This window comes from Antechinus flavipes, chromosome 3 (assembly GCF_016432865.1).
Source record: "Antechinus flavipes isolate AdamAnt ecotype Samford, QLD, Australia chromosome 3, AdamAnt_v2, whole genome shotgun sequence".
In the NCBI taxonomy this organism is placed as follows: domain Eukaryota; kingdom Metazoa; phylum Chordata; class Mammalia; order Dasyuromorphia; family Dasyuridae; genus Antechinus; species Antechinus flavipes.
This window is the reverse complement of record NC_067400.1, coordinates 352,555,135-352,581,310: the sequence shown is the minus strand read 5'-3', so window position 1 is coordinate 352,581,310 and position 26,176 is coordinate 352,555,135. Positions and strand designations below refer to the sequence as shown.

The 26,176-nt window shown below is 36.0% G+C and overlaps 1 protein-coding gene across 2 annotated transcripts in view; it reads right to left on the bottom strand.

Moving 5' to 3' along the window:
• Positions 1-26,176, bottom strand: part of CCDC93 (coiled-coil domain containing 93) — a 120,390-nt gene that overhangs the window by 44,733 nt on the left and 49,481 nt on the right. For both annotated transcript variants that reach the window (XM_051985761.1, XM_051985762.1), the window contains one exon: positions 2,216-2,332. In XM_051985761.1, coding sequence (XP_051841721.1) covers positions 2,216-2,332 — 117 coding nt within the window. The remainder of the gene's footprint in view (positions 1-2,215; positions 2,333-26,176) is intronic.

The window sequence follows — 26,176 nt, the reverse complement described above, 5'->3', positions numbered from 1 at the left end:
CCCAAGGACCTCCAGCCATGTCTGGTAGTCTGTACCTACTTTTAGCATCAAAGTCATCCAATATAATAAGCTTGTTCTCTTTAAGTATATGAATAATAAGGGTCTTTGGGTCTTCATAAAATTTTTCTTTGACCTCATAAGGATTTGTCACTGATGACAATGGCACATCACTTTCCTTCACAATGTACTAAGTCTGTCATTCACTCCTTTTTTGCCAGCTTCACATCACTCACCATCATTGTGGCCACTCTGGAAAAACCCGTATGCAGCTCTAACTTCCGTAAGCTGGTCTTTGTTGCCAGCCTTGTTTCACTCAGGGTTGCTATCTGCTGGGTTCTCTTACAAGAGCTGTTCATCTTTCAGACCTGCTAGATTTTCCATAAGTGTGAACACATTCATATACTAATGGTGAGCAGAATCATCTTTGCAAAAGTTTGTGTACATTTTTCTGTGTTTCAAATCCAAGGTGGGATCCCTGCCTGTCATGGTAAGCAGGCCAGGGGTGGGTGCCTTTGCTAGCCCATTCCTCATGCCAGAAGGAGAGCAGTGCGGTTCTTAAGAAAGGCTGCCCAATTACTTTGGGGGCTGCTGAATCCCCCGGCTGCTTCAGAGTTGTTGGAACAAACCGCTTCATCTACCCTTTCCTGGGAGAAGTCTTCACATGCTGGCTCACTCCAACTCACTGATGACTTTGAAGACTCTCATTTGCCTCAACCTGGTTTAGCCTGTCTGCAGAAATAGTTTACCCCACAAGTGTAGGTTGGATGAATCAGATGGAGAGCCCTCACACCAGAGGTACTAGCTTTCCCTGAACACTTGTACATCCTACCACTGGGCTGAGTCTCGTTACTGACTGGTAGTCAGGTTAAGGTATAATGAGATGTGTTGGACACTAGGGGTATAGAAACAGGAGTCTAGGTACTCTGAAGAGATTATCGCCAACAGTCTACCTTGATTATGATTACATAGTGTATGCCAAGGTTTTTAAATCTAGGATCTACACTCATTTCAAGCATATTCTTATAATTACATTGCAAGATAATTCATTTCATTTGGAATCCAATGTATTTTATGCATTTAAAAACATTCGAAGAAGGGATGCATGAACAAATTAAGAAGCCATGGTCTACATAATCATATGTAGCTCCGAAATAGCTTTCAAAAAACAAATTATTTCTAAATAAATGACAACACTCCAGTGAAATGTGGGGTTTATACCTCCTATCAAATTCTGGAGTTATGACATTCTGCTGCTTAAATCAAATCCCAAACCTCAGACAAATAATTCTGAGAGTGCACTATATTTGACTTAAAGCAAACTTCCAGATCAAGAATTTCTGCAATGATTTTTGGAAGCTATCTTTCATAAGAGAATAGCTCAATTAGCATTCAAAAAGAGTTTGAAAATTAATTCTGAAACCTGATTTATCTAATCCTGCTTGTGTGTTAAGTATTTTTTTGAACAAATCATTTGTGCACACATATTTATCTTTGACAGGATAACTGGTCAGTAATGGAAATGAGATTTTCTCCAAGCAGAGAGCTGACTCTGTCTAAACATATTACCAAATGGGAAATGACATACTCATAATCCTTTCATCTTAATCCGTTTTTTCTCTGTAATATTCTGGGAAGAACTGTCACATTCCTTCCATTTGGAGTTTAGTAGTGAAAGCTTCTTTAAACACAAAACTCTTACCAGTCAAAGAGAAATTTGAACAAAGGAATGGCTGATTTTGGACCAATTGTTGTAATTATAACTTTTAAAAATGCTGGATGAGTAACAATGAGAAATGTACGAGTCTGAAATACAAATGTGAGCATATTTTGGTAAAAATTGTTACAGAAATAAGTGATGAATTTTTTTCTTCAGAAAAGAATTTTCTCTGTCCCATGGTCCTATGCAAAAAGCATTTTTCATGATACTAGCAACTAACATACGTAATAAACTTCTTCATCCCCTTACATATTCATTACTTTTCAATAAGAAACTACTTTGATAGCATCCTGGGTACCAACGCCTAACTACAAGGTCCTCCCATTATTCTTTTCCCCATGTTCCATACCCCTTCCAGTATCTTTTTTCATATTTCCCTTCATCTTATTATCTTTACATTTTTTTCTCTCTCATTTTTGATAATATCCTTTTCCCTTCTCTCACCTCTTCTAGGATGGCAAATAAAATATTCTAGCAAATAAAATTGTAGAGACTAACCTCTTCTAGAAGTTTGGTTTTCTGCTGAATCTGCTTGTTCAAAGAAGCAACTTTTCGACGATGTTGTTGGGTCACTCCCAGTTTTTCTGGACTTGGTTCAGCCAAAAGCTCTGACTGCTGTTAGTAAATAAGAAGAAAAAGACATAGTGGCTAAGACATTGTTCAGTTGTACAATTACACATTCCACTGTTATTAGTAGAGAATTAGGACTTCTGGGCTGCCAACTGGAGCACAGGGAGAGCATACCATAGGAGTTTCCTCTGTAAAATTCTGATCAATCAATCAACAAGCATTTAAGCATCTATATGCCAGGAACTGTGCTGGCAGATAAGAACCCAAAGATAAAAATAAACAGTCTCTGCTCTCAAGGAAGTTTATGCTGATTTTTTTTTTGAGGGGGAGGGAAAATTAATATGCAACATGTACACACATATATATATACAATTATTCAATATGAAGTTAAATGCTCTGAAGATGGAACCACTAAACTCCTCTCTCCATGAGGTACCTCAAAAATCTTAGAAGGAAACACACAAGAAAGGCATAACAATGTTCAACTTCGGTAACAGTGATTCTGTGACCTGTCCACTTCACTTAGCATAATTACATGTCCCATAGGTCCAGTCCATCCTTCCTCCCTCCCTCTCCCAAATTATATAACTGAGTCATTATTACCTGTCAATTAAATTTCACAGAAATACATTAAAATTATGCAAGATAATGTAAATTTCTTGTCACCATTTGGCTTCCACATGAGAAAATAAGTCAAAAATCTAACTGAAGGTATACATTGACACTCTTATTTAATGTACAAAATTAACCATTCAATCAATAAGCTTTTATTAAGACCCTATAACCTGCTAGGTGATAGGGGTACAAAGACTAAAACGAAACATTCCCTGCTCTTAAAGAACTTACATTCTGTCAGGAGACAAAAAATTTTCACATATATAAGGAGAACTGTCTGGCTGATAGCTTAAACTAGATGTCTATGAGACATCTAAAACTCAACATGGACAAAATGAACTATCTTTTTCCTGAAACTCTCCTAATTTCCAAGTTCCCTCTTACTGTCCCAGATACCACCATCCTCCCAGTAACCTGGATTAAAACCTCAGTATACCCTTGTTTCCTCACTCTCTCTCACTTTCACCTCATATCCAAATCAGTCCTGAGATCCCCTCATTTTTACCTTCTCTCAAATATACTCTCAATGTCATATTATATACACACTCTCTTTACCATCTCTCAAATATACCCCTTTTTCTTTTGACTTTCCTGCCACTCTAGTGCAGACCCTCATTACTTTACGCCTGAATTAGTACAATAGCCTAAGTCTCTCCCCTACTCCAGTGTATCTATCATTCAGATGTCAAATTGATCATCCTAAAACACAAATCTGAACCTCATTCAATAAACTCCAGTGCCTCCCCATGCCTCCAGGATCAAATATCAAATCCTCTAGTTCTGAAAGTATTCTATAACCTAGCTCCTTCCTCCCTTTCAGTCTTTTTATATCTTATACATCTCCCACAAACTATATTTTGATCCAGAGACACTGTTCTCCTATTTCTCCTTACACATAGCTCTTCATCTTCCACCTCTAAACATTTTCACTGCTTGTTCCCATATCTGTAACCCTGTCTCTTGTCATCTCTACCACCTGGTTTCCTTCAAGTCCAATCTTCTGCAAGAAGCCTTTTCCAGACCTCTTTAATCTTAGGTTTTGGAAATTATCTCCAATTTACTCAGCATATATCTATTTATACTATAGCTACTAGCATGCTATTTCTCCCTCCCTCCCCCCATTTAACTCCAAACTCCTCCAGAATAGGGATTCTTTTTTGCCTTTCTTGGCATCCCCAGTGCTTACCACATAGAAGGTATTTAGTAAATGCTAGTAGAATGATGAAATTTTGGAAGGAGCCGTTAGCAGTTGGGGAGATGAGGAAAGGCCTCATGAAGGAGCTGATGTCTGAGCTGAGCTTTGAAGGAATTCTAAGAAACAAAGAGGAATATAATATTTTAAGCATGAATTGAAAGTCTGTGCAAAGGCAAAAAGATGAAAGATGGGATGTTTTATATGAAGAGCAAGAAAGCCAGTTTGGCTACACTTCAGAGTATGTGAAGGGTAATAATGCATAAGGCTGGAAATGGAAGTTGAGTCAGGTCATGAAGGGTTTAAATGGCAAATTCATTTGTATTTGTATTGCATTTTGATTTAGTGTGCATTTAATCCTAGAGGTAAAAGAAAGACTTGCTCCTTTTCTTATATTCACTGAGATCTATTACCTTCCTGATCACCCTTTTCAACACTAGTTGCACTTTCAATCAATGAACTTTAATTCACTGGTTGAGCTGGAAGAGCAAATTACTCATTGCTCCCCAATGCCACTTCCAGGCTCCCCTTTAACCACCCTAGATTAGTAACTTTACTCCTCTGAGGTTCATTCAATATATATTTAGCACCCAATTAATTCTGATAACCATTTGACTTCTAGTACACATCCTTCTTTCCCCCCAAAAGTTTAGGACCTGGCTCACAAGGTTCCTCTCCTCCCCAACTCCTCTAGTGATCTCTTAATTGCCGCATCTAATGAACTTTGCTCAATCTTCACCCTTCCTGACTTCTGCAGGCAGTTACACAGCGAATCACCTTTTCCTTCTTGTTACTTTCTCCTCTTTAACATTTCACAACACTACTCTTTCCTAGGTCTCCTCTTAACTATCTGAACTCCCTTCAGTTTCTTTTGCTGGATTTTCATCCAGCAGGTCAAGCTTGCTAACAATGAGCGTTTCCCAAGATGATATACTATGCCCTTGTCTCAATGTAAACTATTTTCACTTGGTGATCTCATCAATTTCCATTGATTAAATTATCATCTCTATGCAGATGACTCTTTCATGGGTATTTATACTGTCTAGAGTTATTTTAAATGAAATATCTCTTACTATTTCTTCTTGAAGAGTTTTATTTTTGATATACAGGAATGCTGATGATTTTACATTCTTAGATCTACTTGTACTACTGCTTCTATCTTCTATATGTGTCTTTGAAAAATCTAGGCAGGCTGAAGTTTCCTACACATCCAAGCCTATTTAAATAGTTCTCCCATTTTCCCATTTGAAGGAACATAGAGATCTACCTCCTATTTTTCCTTCTCAGAATTGTCTTGTTGAGAGCATTACACCTTGATCTCACCTCAACAAAACATATGAAGGTGAATTTATCTCTTGCATTAAGACCTTTAGTTCAATTTTTTTATTACCAATAATTAGTGAACTTGTATACAGACACTTTGGGCCATAAGTATTATTACTGCTCTTTTTGGATCATTTCATGTGAACCAATGAGTATCTTCATTGCTATTCTTCATTTTATACTGATTTTGTAATTTTCTGTTGCATAAGTATTAGTCATTTTAAGTAGTTACTTTTCTCCTTTCTTTCCTCCCTCTTCCTTTTCATTTTAAAGTGCTCTTGTGAACAAGTACATCTCTAAGCAAATTTAGAAGTAAATAAAAGTGAAAGTTAAAATAGTAAGCAAAATAAAGATAATTAAATTCAGACAAATTTAAAAAGCAGGCTTAAAAAAGATTGATATTAACATCAAAGCAAACAAATATTTATTTAATTTTTCTTAATAATGATGTTACCAGTAAAAACAAGTTACCATTTTTAGTGATTTATAGTTGCATTAAATCATCATAACCACCTATAAAAGTAGATAAAAGTAATCATTATCATTTAACCAATGAAGAATTTGAGGGTTGACAGGTCAATTAAAATCACCCAAGAAAGAAAGAAAAAAAGAAAGAAAGAAAGAGGAAAGAGAGCAAAGAGAAGGATCAGGCTGGATGGCCTGTTAGGACCTATGAAGTTTTAACACTTTATGTGATGTAAGTATTTATTAAACTAAAACTTCAGTAATGCAAAAGAGAAAAAAAATTTGCAGCGTACTTTATAATACAATTCCTTTTGTCTTTTTTTTTTTTTTTTTAAAGTTATTCCTATAGGGAGATGACAAGATGAGAGAGAAAGCAAGGATGCTGAAAGTATTTTCACCATCTATTTTGGTCAACCAATTATTCATTATTTCTTGAATAATTTAGCAGTATCATTAGTAGATGATGAATTATCATGGCCTAATAACTCTAGAGGTGGGAAATAATCAGCAGGGCATGACTGCATAAAGCTGTCAGGAACACTATTTCTCTATCTCCTGGGATAATGCATGGTAAAGAAAACAGAAAAACAAACCATCTGGTATTCCACAAGTTTTATTCTTCAAACATGGGACTCTGGGAAATGCCAGCTTATGCTTGCCTATCAACTCCTCTGGGGCAGTTGAAAGTTGGCTCTGCGTAACAACTGCTCATGGAGCTTGTCAAAATATGGTTAATTCTGGACACAACAAAATATTCATAGAACACAGAGCTGGGATTGGAGGAGGAAGAGAAAGTTAAGAGAGACAGACTCTGAAAATGAAAATAAAAATAAAATTGGGGAGGAAAAAGTTCCACCAGGCCTTCAAACCAATTGTCAACAATGTCAATTAAAATTCATCATTCATTATATCATCATCATTTTTAGCCATGTTCCTGTGCGCCAAAATTTTTGATTCGTTAGTTTTCAATAGCCATATGTTGAATACTTTTGTTTCCTTGTAGTTTGTCTCAGTTTTTGCTTTTAACATCCAATTTCTATTCACTGACTCTGATTTCCAAAACCCTTAGAGTATCCTTACTAGATTGTACTCTACAAACAGAATAATATAAGCCTCATAACTCATGATTCATTAATACTTGGAACACAGTTTCCAATTCATTGAGCTCACCCCTACACACAATATGTCCCTCTATTTGAGTGCAGGATTTAGTCTTGGATTTATTGCTCTATTTGTTTGTCTAACTTTAGATTACATTGCGTTTTGCCAAGCAGGGACACTTGTTTTATTAGAATTATTTCCTTCTCTGGTCCTTTCCATCCTGCCCTTCTTGCTCAATTTTCATTCATTTCAGTTCTAAGGGATCAGAAAGCAGTTCAGGGCAAAGTACCAAGAAAATACAAGCAGTGCTATGCTCATCATAGCTTTTCCAGCAAACACACCATGGTCCAGGACTTTGATTTAAGTCAAAGGCCCTCAGGCTATACCACCAAGTTTGGAAAAAAAATTTTCTTTTACAACAAAGGGATCCTCCTCCTCACCAGCAGCCACCTGGGTTTCAGAAGAGAGAAAGCCAGAGGCGAAATGCTTTCATTTGGGCTCCCCAATCCTTTTCACCCAAAAGATTTCCCAAATGTACTGACACTGAGAAGATGGCAAAAATACCAAATAGAAACACTAATCATTCCAATGTCAGTGATAGGAAAGGAATCCAAAGAGAAAATTGGAAAGTCAGGAAATTTTCTCTTTCCTTCCAATCCTCTCCATTACGACTCTTTTTTCTCTTCCCTTGTACAGTAGTCACAATAATATAAATTTACATTCATTTGGCTGTTTCAAAGCATGGTAAAAGCATGACTTGTTTTTATTGTGTTCTGAGCCATTTTCTTTTTTCTCTCCCTCCCTCCCCAACTAGACTGCCAGCTTCTTGTCTTTTTGAAGATAACATTCATTGTACATTATACTGAGCTAGAAGCTGGTATAGAAACAAATTTTTAGATGAGACTTGCTTTTTTGCCCTCATCAAGCTTACAATACACTGGAGGAGGGAAGAATAAGATATCAACATATATGGTTACAATACACATTACAATATAAGTACATTCAAAGGGAAAAAAAAAAAAAGCATTACATGAGTGCTCTGAAAACTAAAAACTGCCTTAAAAATATTATATGGTATCAATATTATTTTTAAAAATTATGGATATAGTCTTTAGCATTCCAAATATACAATAGAACCGATAATTGACTTACCCAGGAAGAATACTTTGGAATGTAGACTTGAAAACCGGACTATATATGGGTTTTAAGCTATCAAGTTTGGTTTTCTTTTTTTTTTTTTTCCTGAGATAATTGGGGTTAAGTGATTGCCCAGGGTCCCACATTTAGGAAGTGTTAAGTATCTGAGTGTCAAATCTGTTTGAACCCAGGTCCTCTTGACTTCAGGGCTGGTGTTCTATCCACTGTACCACCTAACTGTCCTATCTGGTTTTCTTTAAACACAAAACTTAAAGGAAATGTGATATAATGTATAGAAAGCTGGACTTGGAATCGAGACACACACCTGATATCAAAGGTGCATCATACACTTACAGGCTGTTATGTCACTTAACTCTTCATGTCCGGGGCAATGCTCCAACATATAAACTGCAGAACTGGTGCCTATTTGAGGGATTTTCCTCATGAAATGATCAAATTCAATTAAAAAACAAAAGAAAATATAATCACTGTGATGCTATAATAGCATTGATGACAGTGGTATCAAACTTAAGAGAGCACCTGAGGCCTCTAATCCATACATAAGGATCCTTGTAGAGGCATAATGACTTACTTTAAAAATGTAATATTCTCTATCTTTTATTATGTTTTTATGTATTTTGTTAAGCATTTACCAATTCCACATCTGGTTTTCTTGTAGTAGCCTGTGGTTACCTTTGACATCTTTGCTCTAGGTCACTATGCACACAGTGACTGCTCAACTTGTGGACTAGAAAGTAAATTATGATGAACTGTGGCTTCCACTTAATCACTTTCCACCATGTACTTATGTTGGCAGTGTCATAATAAACTTTTTCCCATTTGGATACATAAACACCTGAAAGATATCAGGCACATTGTATGTCATTTTAAATATGAGTGAGAATTTTTGATAATGTGTAAAAGTATAAGAACAATGACTCATTCTTTTTTCTAGACAACCACATATGGAGTTTTAAAATAAATAAATGTGGATGGGCTGAGCTAGAACAGGTTTTTTCAGCTCCAAATTTTAAGGCATTCATCTTTGACGAGTTAAGTGAGTTTTCATAATGTTGTCTGTTTTAGATTACAGGATCTGTGTCTTAATAGTTTTGATGATGTTGAGGATGATTTGCATAAAATTTAAAAATTTAACTTTCACATACATTATTTTAAAGTAACATCTAGAGACATTCTGAAAGAATAGAAATGAACATCTATCCCCAATCTCATGACATTTTCCCAAACAAAACTTGCTGTGCCTTCTTAAAGCAATTAAGATGGGTCCTTAGGAAGAAAAGTATTTGTAAGTATTTTGTGACAAATATGACCACATTTATTCCATTCTAAGGATTTGTGCATAAACAACATAAATCTATCAACATCAAAGAGGTGAAAGAGGGTTGAATGAGAGGTCTCTGTCTATCATAGCTCTTTTATGGAGGGACTCTTGGTCTCTCAGTCTCAAATTTTATCTCCCTTCTCCCATTATTTCATATAACTGCGAAAGTCAATCCCTAAAGCCAGATATGTTCATATCAATGCCCTGCTTGACAGACTGAATTTCCCTAGGACCAGACATCTCACTTGCTCCTTTCCATGTGATATGATTTAGCTAAGCTGTCCTTAGGAGTCCTCCACAAGTGACATCCCATCTTGTGTCCCAGGCTTTGCATAGATCAAACCTGGAATGTAGTTCTTCTTTCTTCCCAAAGTTTAGCTCAAATGTTTCCTTCTCTTGGAGGCTTTTTTGGGACCTCTTCCCCTAACCAAAGCTGCAGGAAGCTCAAGTTTACCTTGTACCTACTTTCTGCTTATTTGGTACTTATTTCCACTTATATGGTACATATTCATTTGTATGCATACAACTTTCCTCCCTCATAAGATCAAAGTTTCTTTCGGCAGAGACTTTTGTTTTTATATTTCTAGCACCTAGCACAGTTCCTGGTACTTGGTGGGCACTTAATAAGGGCTGATTAATTTAAAGCTATCTGGATTCTGCTTAATCCAGAATGATGTATTAATAAGGAGCTCCATGTCTATCTGTCCTTATGGGCATGGAGCAGGGCAAGTCTTAATCTACAAGGGCCACCCACATCACTTTCCTGCTTTGGCCGATATGACCAGTCTAGACCCATGTATTTGATTTATGCTGGAAGATGGCAGTTCTCACTGTACATACCTTTTAACATCAATACATTATGACTAGGTCTGTCAAAATGAAGAGCTGGTTTGGGATGAGAAGGTAACGAGAATGTTTTGGGCATGTTGAGTTTCATAAGATTGCAAGAACATCCAACATTCTATAGCACAATCCTCATGATACTATCTAGTGTTTTATTAATCACTTTAGTGTTTGCAATGCACTTTACCAGTATCTCAAATATCCTTACAACAACCCTACAAGTAGATGCTATTATGAACTCCAGATAAGGTCATTTGAGGAAACTGAGGCAGACAGTCAGACAGTGAAATGACTTGCATTTGAAGCAGGATTTAAATTCAGACCTTTCCTAACTCCAGGTATAGCATTCAATCCATTATATCATCTAACTACAGAATAGATGGGAATACAGGAAAAGAACCTGGCTGAAAGGTCAGATAAATGCAGTGACTGAAGGAAAAAATGGAGGTTAATAACTTAGTGATCATCCAGTTATCATTCCTCATACTGCACATTGTATTCTGTTTCTGAATTTTGTTAAAGGATTTGTTAAAGTTAGAAGTTATCATTAATGGCATTTTAAAAATCACTGTATTTTCCATACAAAAATGTTACATTATTGGACTTATAATGCTAGGAAACATAGCATGAGTGGAAATAGGTGCAAAGCCATGCTTTTTCCTTTGCCTGATACAATTTATGACCGTCACAGTCTTGGCCCTAGCTGAGGTCTGGTCTGGCTGTGAACCAACGTTTCCTCTATACAAGGTAACCTGGCTCACTGGGACTTAAAATCTTATGCTGGCCTCTGAGCTCCGTGCTCTAACTTAGCTAGTACAGATAAACTGGCAATCTTTAGGGACTCAGTGAATAAGTGTTAATTGTTTAATACCAATGTGGCAGTCAGACAATAAAGATTTACTTAGTGCTATAATGTGGTAGATATTGTGCTGAGTGCTGGGGATATAAAGGGAGGCAGAAGATAAAATGTTTTGAGTGGAGTAGATCAAAAATCTGTGTCTTTTTATTGATAAGTTGGATAAAGTCTTTTGATGATGTACTCATCAAAGAGGGATAATAGTTAAGAGATGCAGAATAAGAAATACATTTTGAAGCATGGCAAATGTCTAACTGGAAAGTCTGTATAAACGTACATCTCTCTAATACAGCAACACACTTACAAGCCAAAAAGAACTTGGTGATTAGAAGTCACATTGTTGTTAAAGAAGTATTTTCTCATTGCAAAGTGGATTTTCCTAACATACAATATGCACTAGCAAAATAGCAACAGCATTAATCCCGAAGCACTAAGCATCTTATTTCCATATTTAGTATTCCTTTAGCCTAATTAAAATGAATAATTTTCAGATGAGTGAGCATAAGTTACATTTAACTCATATGTTTTTTCATTTGCCTTTATATTTGCAGATGGTGCTATAGGGACCTTTGTGTAACGGGAAGCTATTTTTCAACAGCTAAAATAGCTCCTTCAGTGGTTGAAATGAAGACAGTTCCCCCCCTTGTTGGCCAAAGCTGACTGCTCTATTGGTCAAACATACAATCCATCAAGTCATTCTCATTATGCATTCTAAACACTGTCCCCAAAGCCAGGAGCCATTCACATGCATTCAGAGAGCTCTGGCTTGCACTTAAACCGAAATAAGCACATAGAAACATACCGTTGGAGCAGCTGCAACTAATCCCGCCAGTCGGCTGTGTCCACAGAAAGGGGGAAATGGGGAGGGGGTGGTAGAAGAAGAGGGATAGATGGAGAAGGGCTAAACAAAGACACTACCTCAGACTTCAAAACAAACCCATTGGGACATATTACACTGATGTCTTCAATTTTGCAAGATGTAGTGCTTTCCACAAGCACTAAATGTTGTCTAAAAATAAGTTCTTAAAATATTTTTTAATCAATAAAAATCTGCCTTCCCTTCCCCAAACTTCCTCTTCTCTCCCCGTTTGCACTGAGGGGAAGGGGGTAACCCATATAACCCCATTTCAAATATGTATAGTCAAACAGTATCTCACTGATCATGTTCAAAAAACATCTCTTACACTATAAATATGTTGTGAAAAGGGACTTTTCAAGCATATCTCTTGGGGCTTAATAGTTTCAAAACAGGAAAATGCTATTTATATCCCAAATTTGAATGAATATAACTTTCATCACAGTCCAAACATTAAAGTTGTTTTCATATTAATTAATGGTATATGACATTAGGGTTGTAACTTTTGGGGTGCTCAAATTTGAGTTACTTAAAAGTAAACTCTACTACCTTCATTAAATAAATACTTTTGTCAATAATCTTAATCTTGATTGAATTTATAAAGTATGGTAATGTGTCTGTGCAAGACAGCAAGAGACCTATCTATTAGCTGGGTTTGAAACACAGAACTGTAGACTCTTAAGAATTGGAAGTACCCACAGTTAGGAAAGTTACTTGTACAAAGTCATGTAACTAGGATAATGGCAGAGACTCAGGTTTATTGACTTTTAGTCCAATGCTTATTTTTTTCCCCAATGTGGGAATCCTTTTTTTTTTTTTTAAGGAGGTATTGTGGTTAAGTGCTTTAAGTTAAAGATCCTTCTCCTTAGGATCTAGCTAGGATCACAAAGCTAATAAGTGTCTAGGGTTGAATTTGAACTCAAGTCCTCCTAATTCTAGGGCTGGTGTTCTATCTACTACACCACCTAGCTGCCCCACAAAGTCGAAATCTTTTTAAAACATCTCTGGCCATTTCCAGGGACAAGAAGCTCATAGTTCAACAAGGCTGCCATCCCTAGCCATTCCTAAGAATAAGAAGTTCACAGCTTAACAAGGCTGCTATCAATAAAAAACTATCATTATTTACATTTACTTTACATTTGCTTTGCATCACTATTGGATTAAATTCTTTGGGTTAAAAAAAATTCATTAGAACAGCTTCCAGAGTTAGGACATGAAAGATGTCCTGACTTATACTGTGTTGCTCCAAAGCACACAATTAAGAAGCTCTTCAAATATATGTGATGGAAAGTACCTCGGGGCAGTTAGGTGGTACAGTGGATAGAGCACCAACCCTGAAGTCAGGAGGACCCGAGTTCAAATCTGACTTCAGACACATAACACTTCCTGGCTGTATGACCCAATAGCCTCAGCAAAAAAAGAAAAAAAGAAAAAACAAAGTGCCCCGCTTTGATTCCTGTCTCTATCACTTACATGAAGCACTTAATTTCTCTGAGACTCAATCTACTGAAGCAGCATAAAAGATTGGATAAAGAGAGCTGCCCTCCATCAAGAAGAATCTCATTCAAGTTCTGCCACTGATAACTACAAGCTATGTGATCCTACACAAATCATTTTCAAAAAAAAAAATTATTTTATTCTGAACTTAAGAAATAAAAACATTCCCATAAGAGAATAGAAAAAATGCAAATCTATTATTGTATACAACTTGCTATTCCTTTTAAATATATAATAAAACTACGATGTAACTTTTTTTTTTGTTTTTTTTTCCCCCCTTCACTCTATCCTTTGCCCTACAGATGACTACCATTAGATATCTCTCAATGGTTCCAGTAACTAACATTAATAGTCTTAACACTAACCAGTATAGTGGGCCTATCCTTCCTTTGTTCTGGACCGATAAAGACAGAGTTATTTGCATGATAGACAGCAGCATAATGGCTAAAGAGCTGGTCTTAAGGACAGGAATATTTGGGTTCAAGACTTATTCTGGGATAGTTAAATGGCGCAGTGGATAGAGTACTAGCCCTGGAGTCAGGAGGACATGAATTCACAGCTGGTCTCAGACACTTAACACTTAACAGTTACTTGAGCCTAGGTAACACTCTTAATTCCAATTGCCTCACCAAACAAAAGTCTGACTTAACCAAGTGACTCTGGGCAAGTCACTTGAAGCCTTTTCAGTTCTTTAAATAAGAAGTATCAAATATATGGTCCACAATACATCCAATAATTAGAATTAAAATGCAACTAGGAAATATTTAATAAAATAAAAAGACAATAAAACATTTTAAAACTAAGCCAATATGCAGCTGCAAGGATCCTTATGTATGAATTAGTAGCCCCTCTTACTATATGAGTTTGACACCACTCCTCTAAAGTCTCTAAGGTACAGAGAAAATGCTATCCTTCACTATTAAGTAGAGTTTCTTCATTCAGGAATTCCCTAAACAATAAAATCACAGGTGCAGTCCCTATCCCTATTCTCACACCTTCCCTCCAGATTCCCAGTGGCCAAATCATATATTGATTTATTCTGAAGTTAAGGTCAACTACAGCTCTCAGATCTATTTCATATGAATTGTTATCAAGCCTGTACTAATATAATTCACTTTTTCTCTTAAAATCCTGAATATAAATTTTACATTTATTAATGTTAAAATTTTACTTATTGATTCTGGCTTATCTCAGTATATCAAAATAATTTTCAACCCAGATTTCTTGAAAAACATATTACCACTTTCCGCCCCCCCCCCCCCCCCCAGATTTGTATTATCTGAGAAGGTGTCCTGTATTAGTTGTGTATCCCTGGGCAATCACTCAATCTATCTCAGACTCAATTTCTTCATTTGCAAAATGGGGATACTGACAGCAACTACCTCACATAGTAGTTGTGAGAATCAAATGAGATACTATATGTACTTTGCTTCACAATCCTAAAAGCCTTGGATGTCAGCTGTTGTTATTTTTTCAGCTGTCATATAATAACACTAAAAAATGCTAACCAAAATATATCATACCACTACAGAACTCTATCCAGGGTGATGATTAATAAACAATGATCTCTATATTTTTTAATTTTCATATTCACTCCACTTTCCACTATATCTCTGCTAGGTCTCAATTCCATAGAACAATATGTTCCTTCCAGGATAAGCTAATCATCGAAAATCTCCCCATTATATTCTTTAACTCTATTTTGGATACCGGACTCTACTTAAAGCTCTCCTTTATAAAGGATTAGATCTGGATTTTACTGATCACTTCACTTTCCAATGGCAAGTCTGCTTAATGTTAGCTTCTTGGAACAAGAAGACCCCAGTGACAGTCCCCTCTACTCTTCCCTTTTACAGTTTCCTTTAGTGTATTGTGTTTCCCCATTAGATTGTAAGCCCCTTGAGGACAGGGACTATTATTCTTTTCCAAATCTGCTTAGCACAGTGACTGTCATATAGTAGGTACTTAATAAATGTTTACTGAATTGAAAAAATTGACCAAATGCTGAATTACTCAGTTGTCCAGAAAACGAAAGAACGTGTAGTAAATGATCCCAAAGACAATTATAACAAAAACCTGCAATGCTTTTTATACCGACCCTTTTCATCATCAAGAAAAATGGAATCATCAAGCTTGGACTAAAAGCACAATTACAGATGTGCTTTTTAGTAGGTTGAAATGGTCCAGAAGACAGCAAAGAGGAAAAAGTGGCTGGAGCAGAAAAGGATACAAAAAGAACTAGGCTGAATGTACCAATTGTGAGACTGCTGAAGGATCAATTTCCAGATAGTTGAAGTGGGGAAACAATAAAGTTGCAGGAAAAAAATCTCAGACCTAATTAACATCAGATTGAAAAAATTCTAAGAGAACATCAATAACTATCAAACCATAAGCCTAGTTTCCCATTAATATAAAATTTTTATGAGAATAATTTTTAATTATGCACTAGGCCATCCTCAATAGGTATTAGTAAAAAACTAGGCTTCTGAAAACAATATTACACAGCAGACCATATTTTTCTATTAATTCTAATAATTTCTATTAATTAATTTCTATATGTATAAGATATATAGCTACAAGATACTACTGCCCATAATGTTGGCTTATCATTTTAAAAAAATCATTGAAAGTTATAAGAAAGATAACCATGTCGGATAACCCTTTGATCATTAGTTATCAGGTAAAGCATAAAGCAAGAGGAGATGAATGCTTGCTAAAGGTGTTCATCTTTGAACATGGAGGAGAGATCCAGGTTAGATTCTATGGAGAACAATAATTTTTTTTAGATAGAGTAGGGTCCTCCAGAGGTTCTTCTTTGCTGATGACATCATTCTGATTGCATCAAGTCCTAGAATACTGTAAAAGTCTCCTGGATGAAGTTTAGAACCACACCAAAGACTCTGAGGCTAAATATCCTCACAGGAAAAAAAAAGTAAAATGCCATAATCTGGACAGCTGTCCAGTCCGGATATGAGTTTAAATGGATAACATACAGAGCTCATCCAACAATATATGTATCTTAGACAGATATTGCAAAGGGAAATGAGTTGGAAATTTAAGACAGCACTTAGGAGACTAAAAAATGTTTTTGATAATTCTATACTCTTTCCCAATGTAATACAAATATTCACTTCATATTACTATAGAGCTAGGAGACCAGAACACTAGGGTCTGCAAAGGATTAAAAATGAGCATCCTATTCTACATGCAGAAAACTGGCAAGGATGACAAAAGATGGGAATATTCAATGTTGGAGGAGTTGTGGGAAGATGGGCACACTGGTGCATTGTTCACGCAGCTGTGAATCAGTGCGATTATTTTGGAAAGCAATTTGGAATCATGGAAATAAAGGGACTAAAACGTCCTTACCCTTTGTCTCTGAAATTCTATTACTAGGCATATATGCCAAGCAAGTCACAGATAGGGAAAAAAGTTCCGATATACACCAAAATATTTACAGCCATGCTTTTTTGTATTAGTAAAGAATTAGAAACAAAATAGATTCCTATCAACTGGGAAATGGCTAAACAAATTGTGGTGCCTGAATATAATGGTATGTTGCTGTGTTGCAAAGAACAACAAATAGTAGAAAAGCACTGACTCACAAGAAGTGAATAAGTAAGCAGAACCAAGAAAACAATATACACATACAATATGTGCAACAGTGTAACTAGAGAGAACCACTATATAATAATCAAAAGCAAATGGCAAAAAAAAAAAAAAAAAAAAAAACATGGATCCAAAGAGATATGAGGAGAAATAGACCTTATTCTTTTGTGGATGGAGGGGTTGGGGGAGATGTCCATGAGTGGGGAACAATGCATATATTTTCAGATTTTTTTTTTTGATATACTGGTTTTGCTGATATGTTTTTCTCTTCTTTTTCTTTAGAAAATATCATTTGTTATGTAGAATAACTCTCTAAGAGGGAAAGAAAGAGAGATATTAGGAAAAGTTAGAAAAATTTAAAATGAAACATACTCAAAGGGCGATGGAGAGATTATGGTGATATACGCAAGGTCTTATTACTAACAGAGGACAGACCCAGAAAACTCATTTCCCTGAGTTCCAATCTGGCCTCAGACATTTACTACCTGTCCCACTGGGCAGAAGAGACTCACCTGCCTCCAGGTCTGCCTTATAGGCTTGATAGTCCTGGACTGGCCTGGCCCCATCCCACATCCACTCCTTATTTAAACAAGGCAACTAAGGAGGGGCCTTCTTACAATCAAAATAAAAATGACCTTAATGACAATCACTAATCCTTCTCCAGTCATATGGATGAAAAGCCCCTCTTGTTTTTGCTTTTCTACCTGTAGCATTTGGCACTGCCTTGGCACACAACTGGTGTTTAATAAATAATTTTTAATTAATCAATCAAAAAAGAAGATAGGCTAATCATGTGGAAGAAAAATTGATAGACTATATGATTGCCAGAATCATCAGCATGTCAAGGAAAAGTGAAGAAAGCTCCTATGCTTCAAGTGGTCTTGCTGTATCAAACTTATGGGAGAATATAAACATACAGGTCTAGACTGGGTACGATATTAATCACTGGAAGAAATTATCCATAGATGAAAAACCCAGAACGATCTGAATATTTGAGTATCTTCACTTTTTTAAAAGATTAAATACAGATTTATGAGAATATCTGAGAATTTTGAGTATCTTTACTTTTTTTTTTTTTAATGAATACTACCAGATTCACATTTATGAAAAATGAATTAAATCAAAACATTAGGACTTATGGTTAAGAAGCAGAAACTATGGTCAAGAGTCATGGATCTTATGATATAAAGACATCTACTCTCTACTCTACTCTACTAACTTGCAGCCCAAATCCTCTCTATTCTTTTTAGGATAATCAGCAGGAGATACTGTGATGGAAGAATTCATCACCTTCCAGCAAATCTGGTGATGAGACTCTGCAAATTCAACTAGGTCTTGTTCTTACACAGCAGATATATAATGTATGGTTAAACTGAACCTAGAAACCTTTCTAGTAAGAAATACAGGGTTTGAAGACCACTGGCAACAGTCTTTGAGGATTCAAAGTCCACCATCCTTATGGTAAGTTAACAAAGTAACTTTAGCAGAATACATATGCTGGGAAATAGAATCATAGAGTGTTTTTTGTTGTTCTGGAAGGGATGTGAAGATCACTACATTTAACTCCTTCATTTTGCAGGTGAGGAAATGAAGGTCTCATGTAGGTAAACAACTTGTGGGAAGACACAGAAGTAATATATTAAACAGAATAGTTAATTCTTATCTACTCAGAAAACCCAATTCCCAAAAAGTCTAAGTCCTTGCTTCTATAAACAGATCCACTCTGTATTTTAAGATCAGAATTAATTTCCTTTTGATAACTTTTCATAACATCACTGAAATCCAGAGTTGGGAATTGCCAGGTTGAAAATAGCGACAATGAATAGTAGGCAGTCAACTTTATTCTTAAGTCCCTATCCCAATTCAGGCAATATATCTGAGTACCCCAAAGACAAAGACAACAAATATGTCAGACCATATAATTAAATAAAAACCAGCATATTGATAAGGAGGGGGGGAAATCTACCTTTATCAAGAATAGTCTGAAGTAAAATCCTAGAAGAGACAGCCCAGATAAGGTTTTTTCCAGTGTTCACAACAACATTGGGCAACCCTTCCTACTTATTTTCTCTTTAGATTAACTCATTTAGTCTCTAATTATCTGATATACCTAAAAAGACTCCTCTGGTGCCCCTGAAATAATCTTTTTATCCCTAGTATGTTTAGATTCCTAATTATTTGTAAACAATAATACTAAAAATCCAAAGGTTAGAAGCAAGGCTGCTGGGATTTCTTAGTTAAGAAGAGATAATTTTCCAGTATTTGTTAAGGAAAATCTATTCCTTCCATAAGAAAAACCTGTTCTGAGGAAAAAAACAAAACATACAAATACAGGCTTTTTCCTCCTCTGGTAAAGATAGTTTCTATCTAAACAGTTCAACAGGCTTTCTTAAATGAGAATCCTGAGAAAATCTTATTAGAGGGTTCTCTAAACAATCTAGTATTATTTCATAAATTCCAAACAGAAACTTTTTTTTAGAGGCTCTGATTATTGACAGCACTTAGATTTATGCCTAAGGTGCTATATTACTTTTATTAATTTCTTTGTCTAGTTCATGGTAAACTCTAGCTATCTGTTCCTATTTAGGGCAAGATAGATGGTCACATTCATTCATTCTACACCCATTCATTTAGCTCATTTCTCAAGCAATGCTTTTACTGAAGTTTTGGGGTCTCTGGATCCTTAAAAGCTATGTAAGCCACTAAAGTACCAGCTCTGGCAAATATTACCAAATACCAAATGTTTAAGTAGATGCCCAACAATAGGCTTATACTTGTCCAAAGAGCAGATAACTAGGTCTAAGAGACTCAGTATCCAGCTGGCCCCCAGATACTTTTCTTGTCATTTCTTTCTTATCTTTTATACCACTGATAACTAAAACAAATGGAAACTGGATTACTAGAAGCAGCGTACTAGTTTATTTTAAATATATAATGTTACCAATTTTTTATTTTGTTAGATATTTTGATTTGGTTGGGAGTGTTATAGGAGTGTTTGACACCTCCATTTTATACGATTTTCCTGGAGAATTCCATATTGTTGTCAATAATACTTAGCACAACATTTTCTGATAATTAATTTAATACAATGGAAGACTGATGGGGATATATTTGGGTAGAAAGAACTTGGTGCCTTTGTTCATACTCCGGAAACATCCAAGTACTCCTAAGGCTGAGAGTGGGTAGGTGTTTCTATTCCTGTAGGGCTCTGCTTAGCAGTTACTGAGAATACCATTCCACCTTGGTAGCCTGTCCCTGTTGGGCTTCTGGCCCAGAGCTACACTGACTAACTTGTGAACTGTACAGTTTGAAGTATCATCAATATTCACCTTCTAGGCTAATTCAGAGGTACCACTTGAATTAAGCTGCATTGAATCTTCATTTTAAAATATGTCAATTACTGATCATTTTATGGGGTTACAAAAAGTTGCCAATCCTTATAAATCTGAACGTATTCTGGCTTTTTAATATTTTCAACATCTGTTGATTTTTATAACATTTACACCATGCAAGCAGTTCAATCACTATTTCATATTATATCTTATTTTTCTGAACAATTTCAAATCTATTCCCTTTAAGAGATTCTCCCTCCTCCTCCTCCTCCAAAATCCTATGGTGCCTTTCTCCTCATTAAGTAATTATCCTTACTGAAATTTGTTCTGAACCCACCACAATTTAGAATACTTTAAAGGATAACCTGTGATTTCCATCCTGAATGTGCCTCAACTTCCATCTTTGCTTGTAGGCATCTAACATAGAAGTTTTTAACCTGGGGTCCATAAACTTCTAGTGGACTTCTGGGGATCCATGAACTTGGATGAGAAAAAAAAAAATCACATCTTTATTTTCAGAAATCTCTAAATTGTATTTAACATTTCTTTTAGTCATGAATATCAGCAACAATTATGCTCATGGAGAAGAGGACCATAAGCTTCATCAGACTAGACAGTCAAAGGGTTCTACTTTGTGTTTCTATCACAAAAAGGTTATGGATGACTACTTTTCTTAAGGCCTTCTATACTATGAAAGTCGGTAAATCTAACTAAGTCGGGATTAGATTAGGTGAACTCTCAGGGTCCTCTTTTAGCTTAGCCCTAGGACATAATAAAAATTGTAATACCCTCAAGGTAGAAATAAATCATTTTCTCAAATTCTCTATGAATTCTATAAATGGTTAAGGATTATTAAAAAAAAAAAATCTCACCTTGGTGAGAAGATTTAGCACTAGTCTCCTTTCCAAATTTACTACTTTGTTCTCTTCTCTACTACATATTCTCAACACTTATTTAACCAGTTTATAATACATCATTTTTGTCCACAAGGAGACTGGGTGACTAAGCCCTAATAGCCTTGTTAATCAGAAGGAAGGGACAGACCAGGGTCAAGAAAGCCCAATGCACATCAAACAAAAGAAATAATCAGAAGTCAGGGTCAAGTTATTAAGGGAAGAGGCAGAAACAAAAAAAATGAGGATCTAGGATAAGCAAAAAAGACAGCTTCCCTAGAGGAAGGAGAAGTAGTAAGTAAGTATATCAGGGTGGTCTAAGTTACTGTACTGAAATAAAATAGTCTAGAAAGAAGGGGTACTTAAGATTTGAAATGAATTCTCAGGCAAGAGAGAGACATGATTTGACATTAAAGAGAAGAAACAGAATGGGAAGACTGATTCAGATTCATGGAAAGTGCAGGGACTCAGAGCTTTTAGCAATTAGTAAACTAATTATCTTAAAAAGTAAATAAGAAAATAGGCTTCATATAAAGAAGCCAATTCAATGGTATATGATGCTGCCTCCAGTGTATTATCTTTTCTTACTCTTTTTTTGATTCCTTCCCTTCCACTATTCCCTTTTGCACATAGTTGTTTTCTGTCAGAAAATTTTGGCCCAAAGACATAGATGCTCCTTGTTTATTATAGCTGGAGGGAGCTTCCTCCTCCTCCTGGAGTGTGTGGACTGCAGTCAGCTGCTAAAACAATTACAGAGACAAAGTGGAAATGAAAAAAAAAAAATACAGTAATCTAATTCCTCTACTCTTCTCTTCTAAATGATCTGTCTAACTAGACAGAAATGAAACACATTAATAAAAAGGGGTTTGGTGAGGCAGGCAAAATTTACCATCTCCACTCTGGGACCTGTTTAAATCTTGGGAAGGTCAAAAATACTCGCCAATTATCATCCTCCCTTTCCATGGTGTCAGGTCAATAACTCAACCTTTCATGCTGTACCAAAATTTAACTTCAACATCACTCACTCTTTTAACACCCTCCTCCTTCTTTCTTCCACATCCAAAGGGGCCTCATTACTACATTCATCTTACTTCACCTTCAACTGTTCTTTCAATACTTACCCATGTCCAATTTTTCCCTAGGCTGAAAAAGTCAATAAATAAATAAATATTATTTTTCTTGTCTTGATATCTTGTTTTTTTACGACAATAATTTTTCAATATATACTTTTAACAATATCAAACTCTCTACTGCAACTAAGAAAAATAGGTAAATAATACTGATCAAGAACAGTGTCTGACAGAGGATGCAGCAATCCACAACAGGAAGTCCCCCATAATGAGAAGAACAAGTATAATTCACTGTTTTCCAGAAAACTACTAAATATACTATGGAGAGTTTGGGAGAGATAGCAACATATTAGATTTTCAACCAACAGTAATCAATCTAATTATACTTCTTATCCAAATTTCCCCTGGAACATCCTCAATTTAGCTGAGCATACTTGCTCCCTCCTATATTTTTTTATTGCCATCTTTTCTTGACCCACTGTAACTCAATTTCCTAACATCCTATTAAAAAAAACATCATCAAGGATTTCTTTAAATCCTTTAAACCAACTAATTCCCATTCTTTGGAACTCCTAACTGTGAGTGTGTCATGGACTCTCTTTTCTTCTCTTTCTGAACTTTTTCTTGCTGTCAATATCATCTCCCATGGGTTTAGCTATCACCTCTGTGCAAATGATTCACCGCTCTAGTCTCTCTTCTGAGCTTCAGTACCACATGGCCAGCTGCCTAATATATGCTAAAAGCTAGAATACCTACAGACATTGTAAATTTAACATATTCAAAAGAGAAATATGCATCTTTTCCCTAAAAACCAAGTCTGTATCAAACTTCCTTATGTCTGTTGAGAGCATCACTGCTTTCAGTCTCTCAGGTGTATAACCTTGTCATCTTCTTCAAAATCCCCCTCCTTTTTCTTTCCTCTTTCTCCTCCTCCTCCTTTTCTCTTCCCCTCCGTCTCTGTATCTCTCTTTTTCTCCCTCTTTGTTTTTTCCTCCTCCTCCCTTTTCTCTCCCCTCTCTGTGTCTGTATCTCTGTCTCTCTCTGTATCTGTCTGTCTGTTTATCTCTTTCTGTGTGTCTCTTTGTCCATCTCTTTTTCCCTCCTCCTCCTTTTCTCTCCCTTCTCTCTCAGTCTCTGTCTTTCTCTCTGTCTCTTTTTCTCCCCCTCTTTTTTCTTTCTCCTCCTTTTCTATCTTTCTGTCTCTTTCTTTGTCCCCCATTTTCTCTCTTCACATATCCAAAGATGTCAATTCTTGCTCTCACTACCTTTCACCTACTCTATGGCACTACTGTCCCAAATGGTCTCCCTGCGTCAAGTCTTTCCCTATTTGAATCTATCTTCCATAATAAAGCTGCCAAAGTGATTTTCCTTAAGTGCAGATCTTACCATACTACTCTCCTACTTACTAAGTTTCAATGGCTCCCTATTACCTTCAGGATAACAAAAAACATAGCAATTTGCTTTTTAAATCTCTTTATAACCTGGCCCCAAACTATCTTAACAGTTTCTCCTTCCTAGATTCTATGACCTAAGGAAAGAGGTCTTCCCTCTGTTCATATCACAGGGTTCTATACCTCCATCTCTCTGCGTCTGTACTGGCAATCCCTTTTGCCTGGAATGGATCCCTCTTCCCCTTTGATGCACAGAATCCCTCATTTCCTTTAAGAAAGCACAAACAACCTCTCTATAACAAAGTCTTTCCATATCTCCCCAAAGTAGTGTTCGCCCTGATAAAAAAACCTTGTATTTGTTCCCTATACATTTATATATGTGTGCATGATGTTTCTCCTAATAGAATTAAAATTCAATGAGAGGAAGGATTGTTTATATATATTTTTTGTATTTATATCTATGGGGAGCTGGATAGAAGGTAGGACCTGCAATCAGAAAAAACATATCTCCCTGAATTCAAATTTGATCTCAGACATTTACAAGCTCCTGAGCAAGTCACTTAACCCTGTTTGCCTCAGAATCTTCATCTGTAAAATGAGTTGGAGAAGGAAACAGTATCTTTAACAACAACAAACAAAAAAAAAATTTAGAAAGAGGTCACAAAAAATTAGAAATGACTAAAAAACGATTAAACAAAAATTTGTTTCTATATGACCACTGTTTAGCATATGGCGAATGCTTAAATGCTTTCTTATTGTTCATATAAACTTTGTGAACCCATCAGCACACTGGTTTATATACAACAAATATTTGTGAATCAACAAACATTTGTGAAGTACCTAATATGTGCCAGCACAATGCTAAGAACACAATACACAGTTGGAAAGGACTGTGTAGTGAAATTTGCCCTTCTTTTCTTTTATCCCTAGCACTTGGCTTAGTGCTTGCTATGTAGTAGGTACTTAATACTTGCTTTCCAAGGATCCCTTATTTAAAATTTACTACTACCAGTTACCCAGTCTTTGTATGGAGATCTCAAGTGAGGGAACTAAAACTTCACATTCTATTCTGCATCTCAGTAACTTTCCCTACAAGTCAGATTTAAATTCAGGGAGCTTTCTCACCTCCCACCAGGTGTCTGCTCTCTAAAAGGAAGGTAAACAGTTTAATTCTCTCCTCACAGGACAACCCTTCCACTATTTGTACACAGGTTTTATTTCTCAGATCTTCACTTTTCAAAACTAAACCTCCCCAGTGCATAGAATCATAGCTTTCAAACTGGACTCTCAAAGGCCATCTAGTTCTCATTTTATAATGGGTCAACAATGTCATAGAGAAGTTACAAGCTTTAAGTCACACAGGTAGCAAATGGTAAAACTGGACTCAAATCTAAGTCCCTCAACACCAAAGCTAATGACAGTTCCATCGTAGCACATGTAGCTCAGAAGACAAGGTTTCAAGCATATCACCATGCTATTCATTGTCCTTTAGACACTCTCCAGGTGATCAACATCCACAGTAAAATGGGATTATTTCATTCCTTCTTCTGTACAGTAAGCTCCTCTTAAGGCAATCTGAGATTACATCAGCTTTTTTTAGCTAACACATCAAACTGATGAAGCAACATGGTGACCTTGGAATTTAGAAGACCTAGCTTTAAGTGTTCCTCTGACCCATGCTGACTTTATGATTAGGTATAAATTACTCATCAGTCTTTTATGTTACAGAGAAGTTGTACAACTGTATGAGTGGAGGTCATCACACTGACATCACAGGTTTAGATAAGGACAAGAGCAATGCTATTTAGTGACACTGAGCTAGCAGTGTGTTAAAAATCCCCAAATGTTTTTCAAATGAATCATTATGTAACCATGTTCTCTAACCCACTGTCTAATTTTTACATTGACTTTTTTGACCCCAAGTAAAAATTTACATTTATTCCTATTTAAATCCATCTTATTTGATTTGGTCCAGTATTTAGCTTGTTAAGACTCTTTTGGTTGTGGCCTCTATCCTTAAGTGTGTAGATTATTCCTCTTTCCTCTGTATCATTTCTAAGCACCAGGCTATTTATACCTACAACTCGGTTATTGATAAAACTATTAAAAAGCACAAGGGATTGGCCATGGGTCACTATACCCTTCGGGTCAACATTAAGCTGTTAATGATCACCTTTTGGGACTTGTCATTTAATTAAGTCAGAATCTACCAAACAATTCTAAGAGTTATCTCAAATCTCTTCAATTTCTCCTTAAAAATAACTTGAAATTTTAATTAGATCAATAAAATAGGACATATAATCAGTGTTTTTTGAAAGTACAAATGAACCAAGTAAAACCTTCTCAGTTTACAAACATAGATCTGTT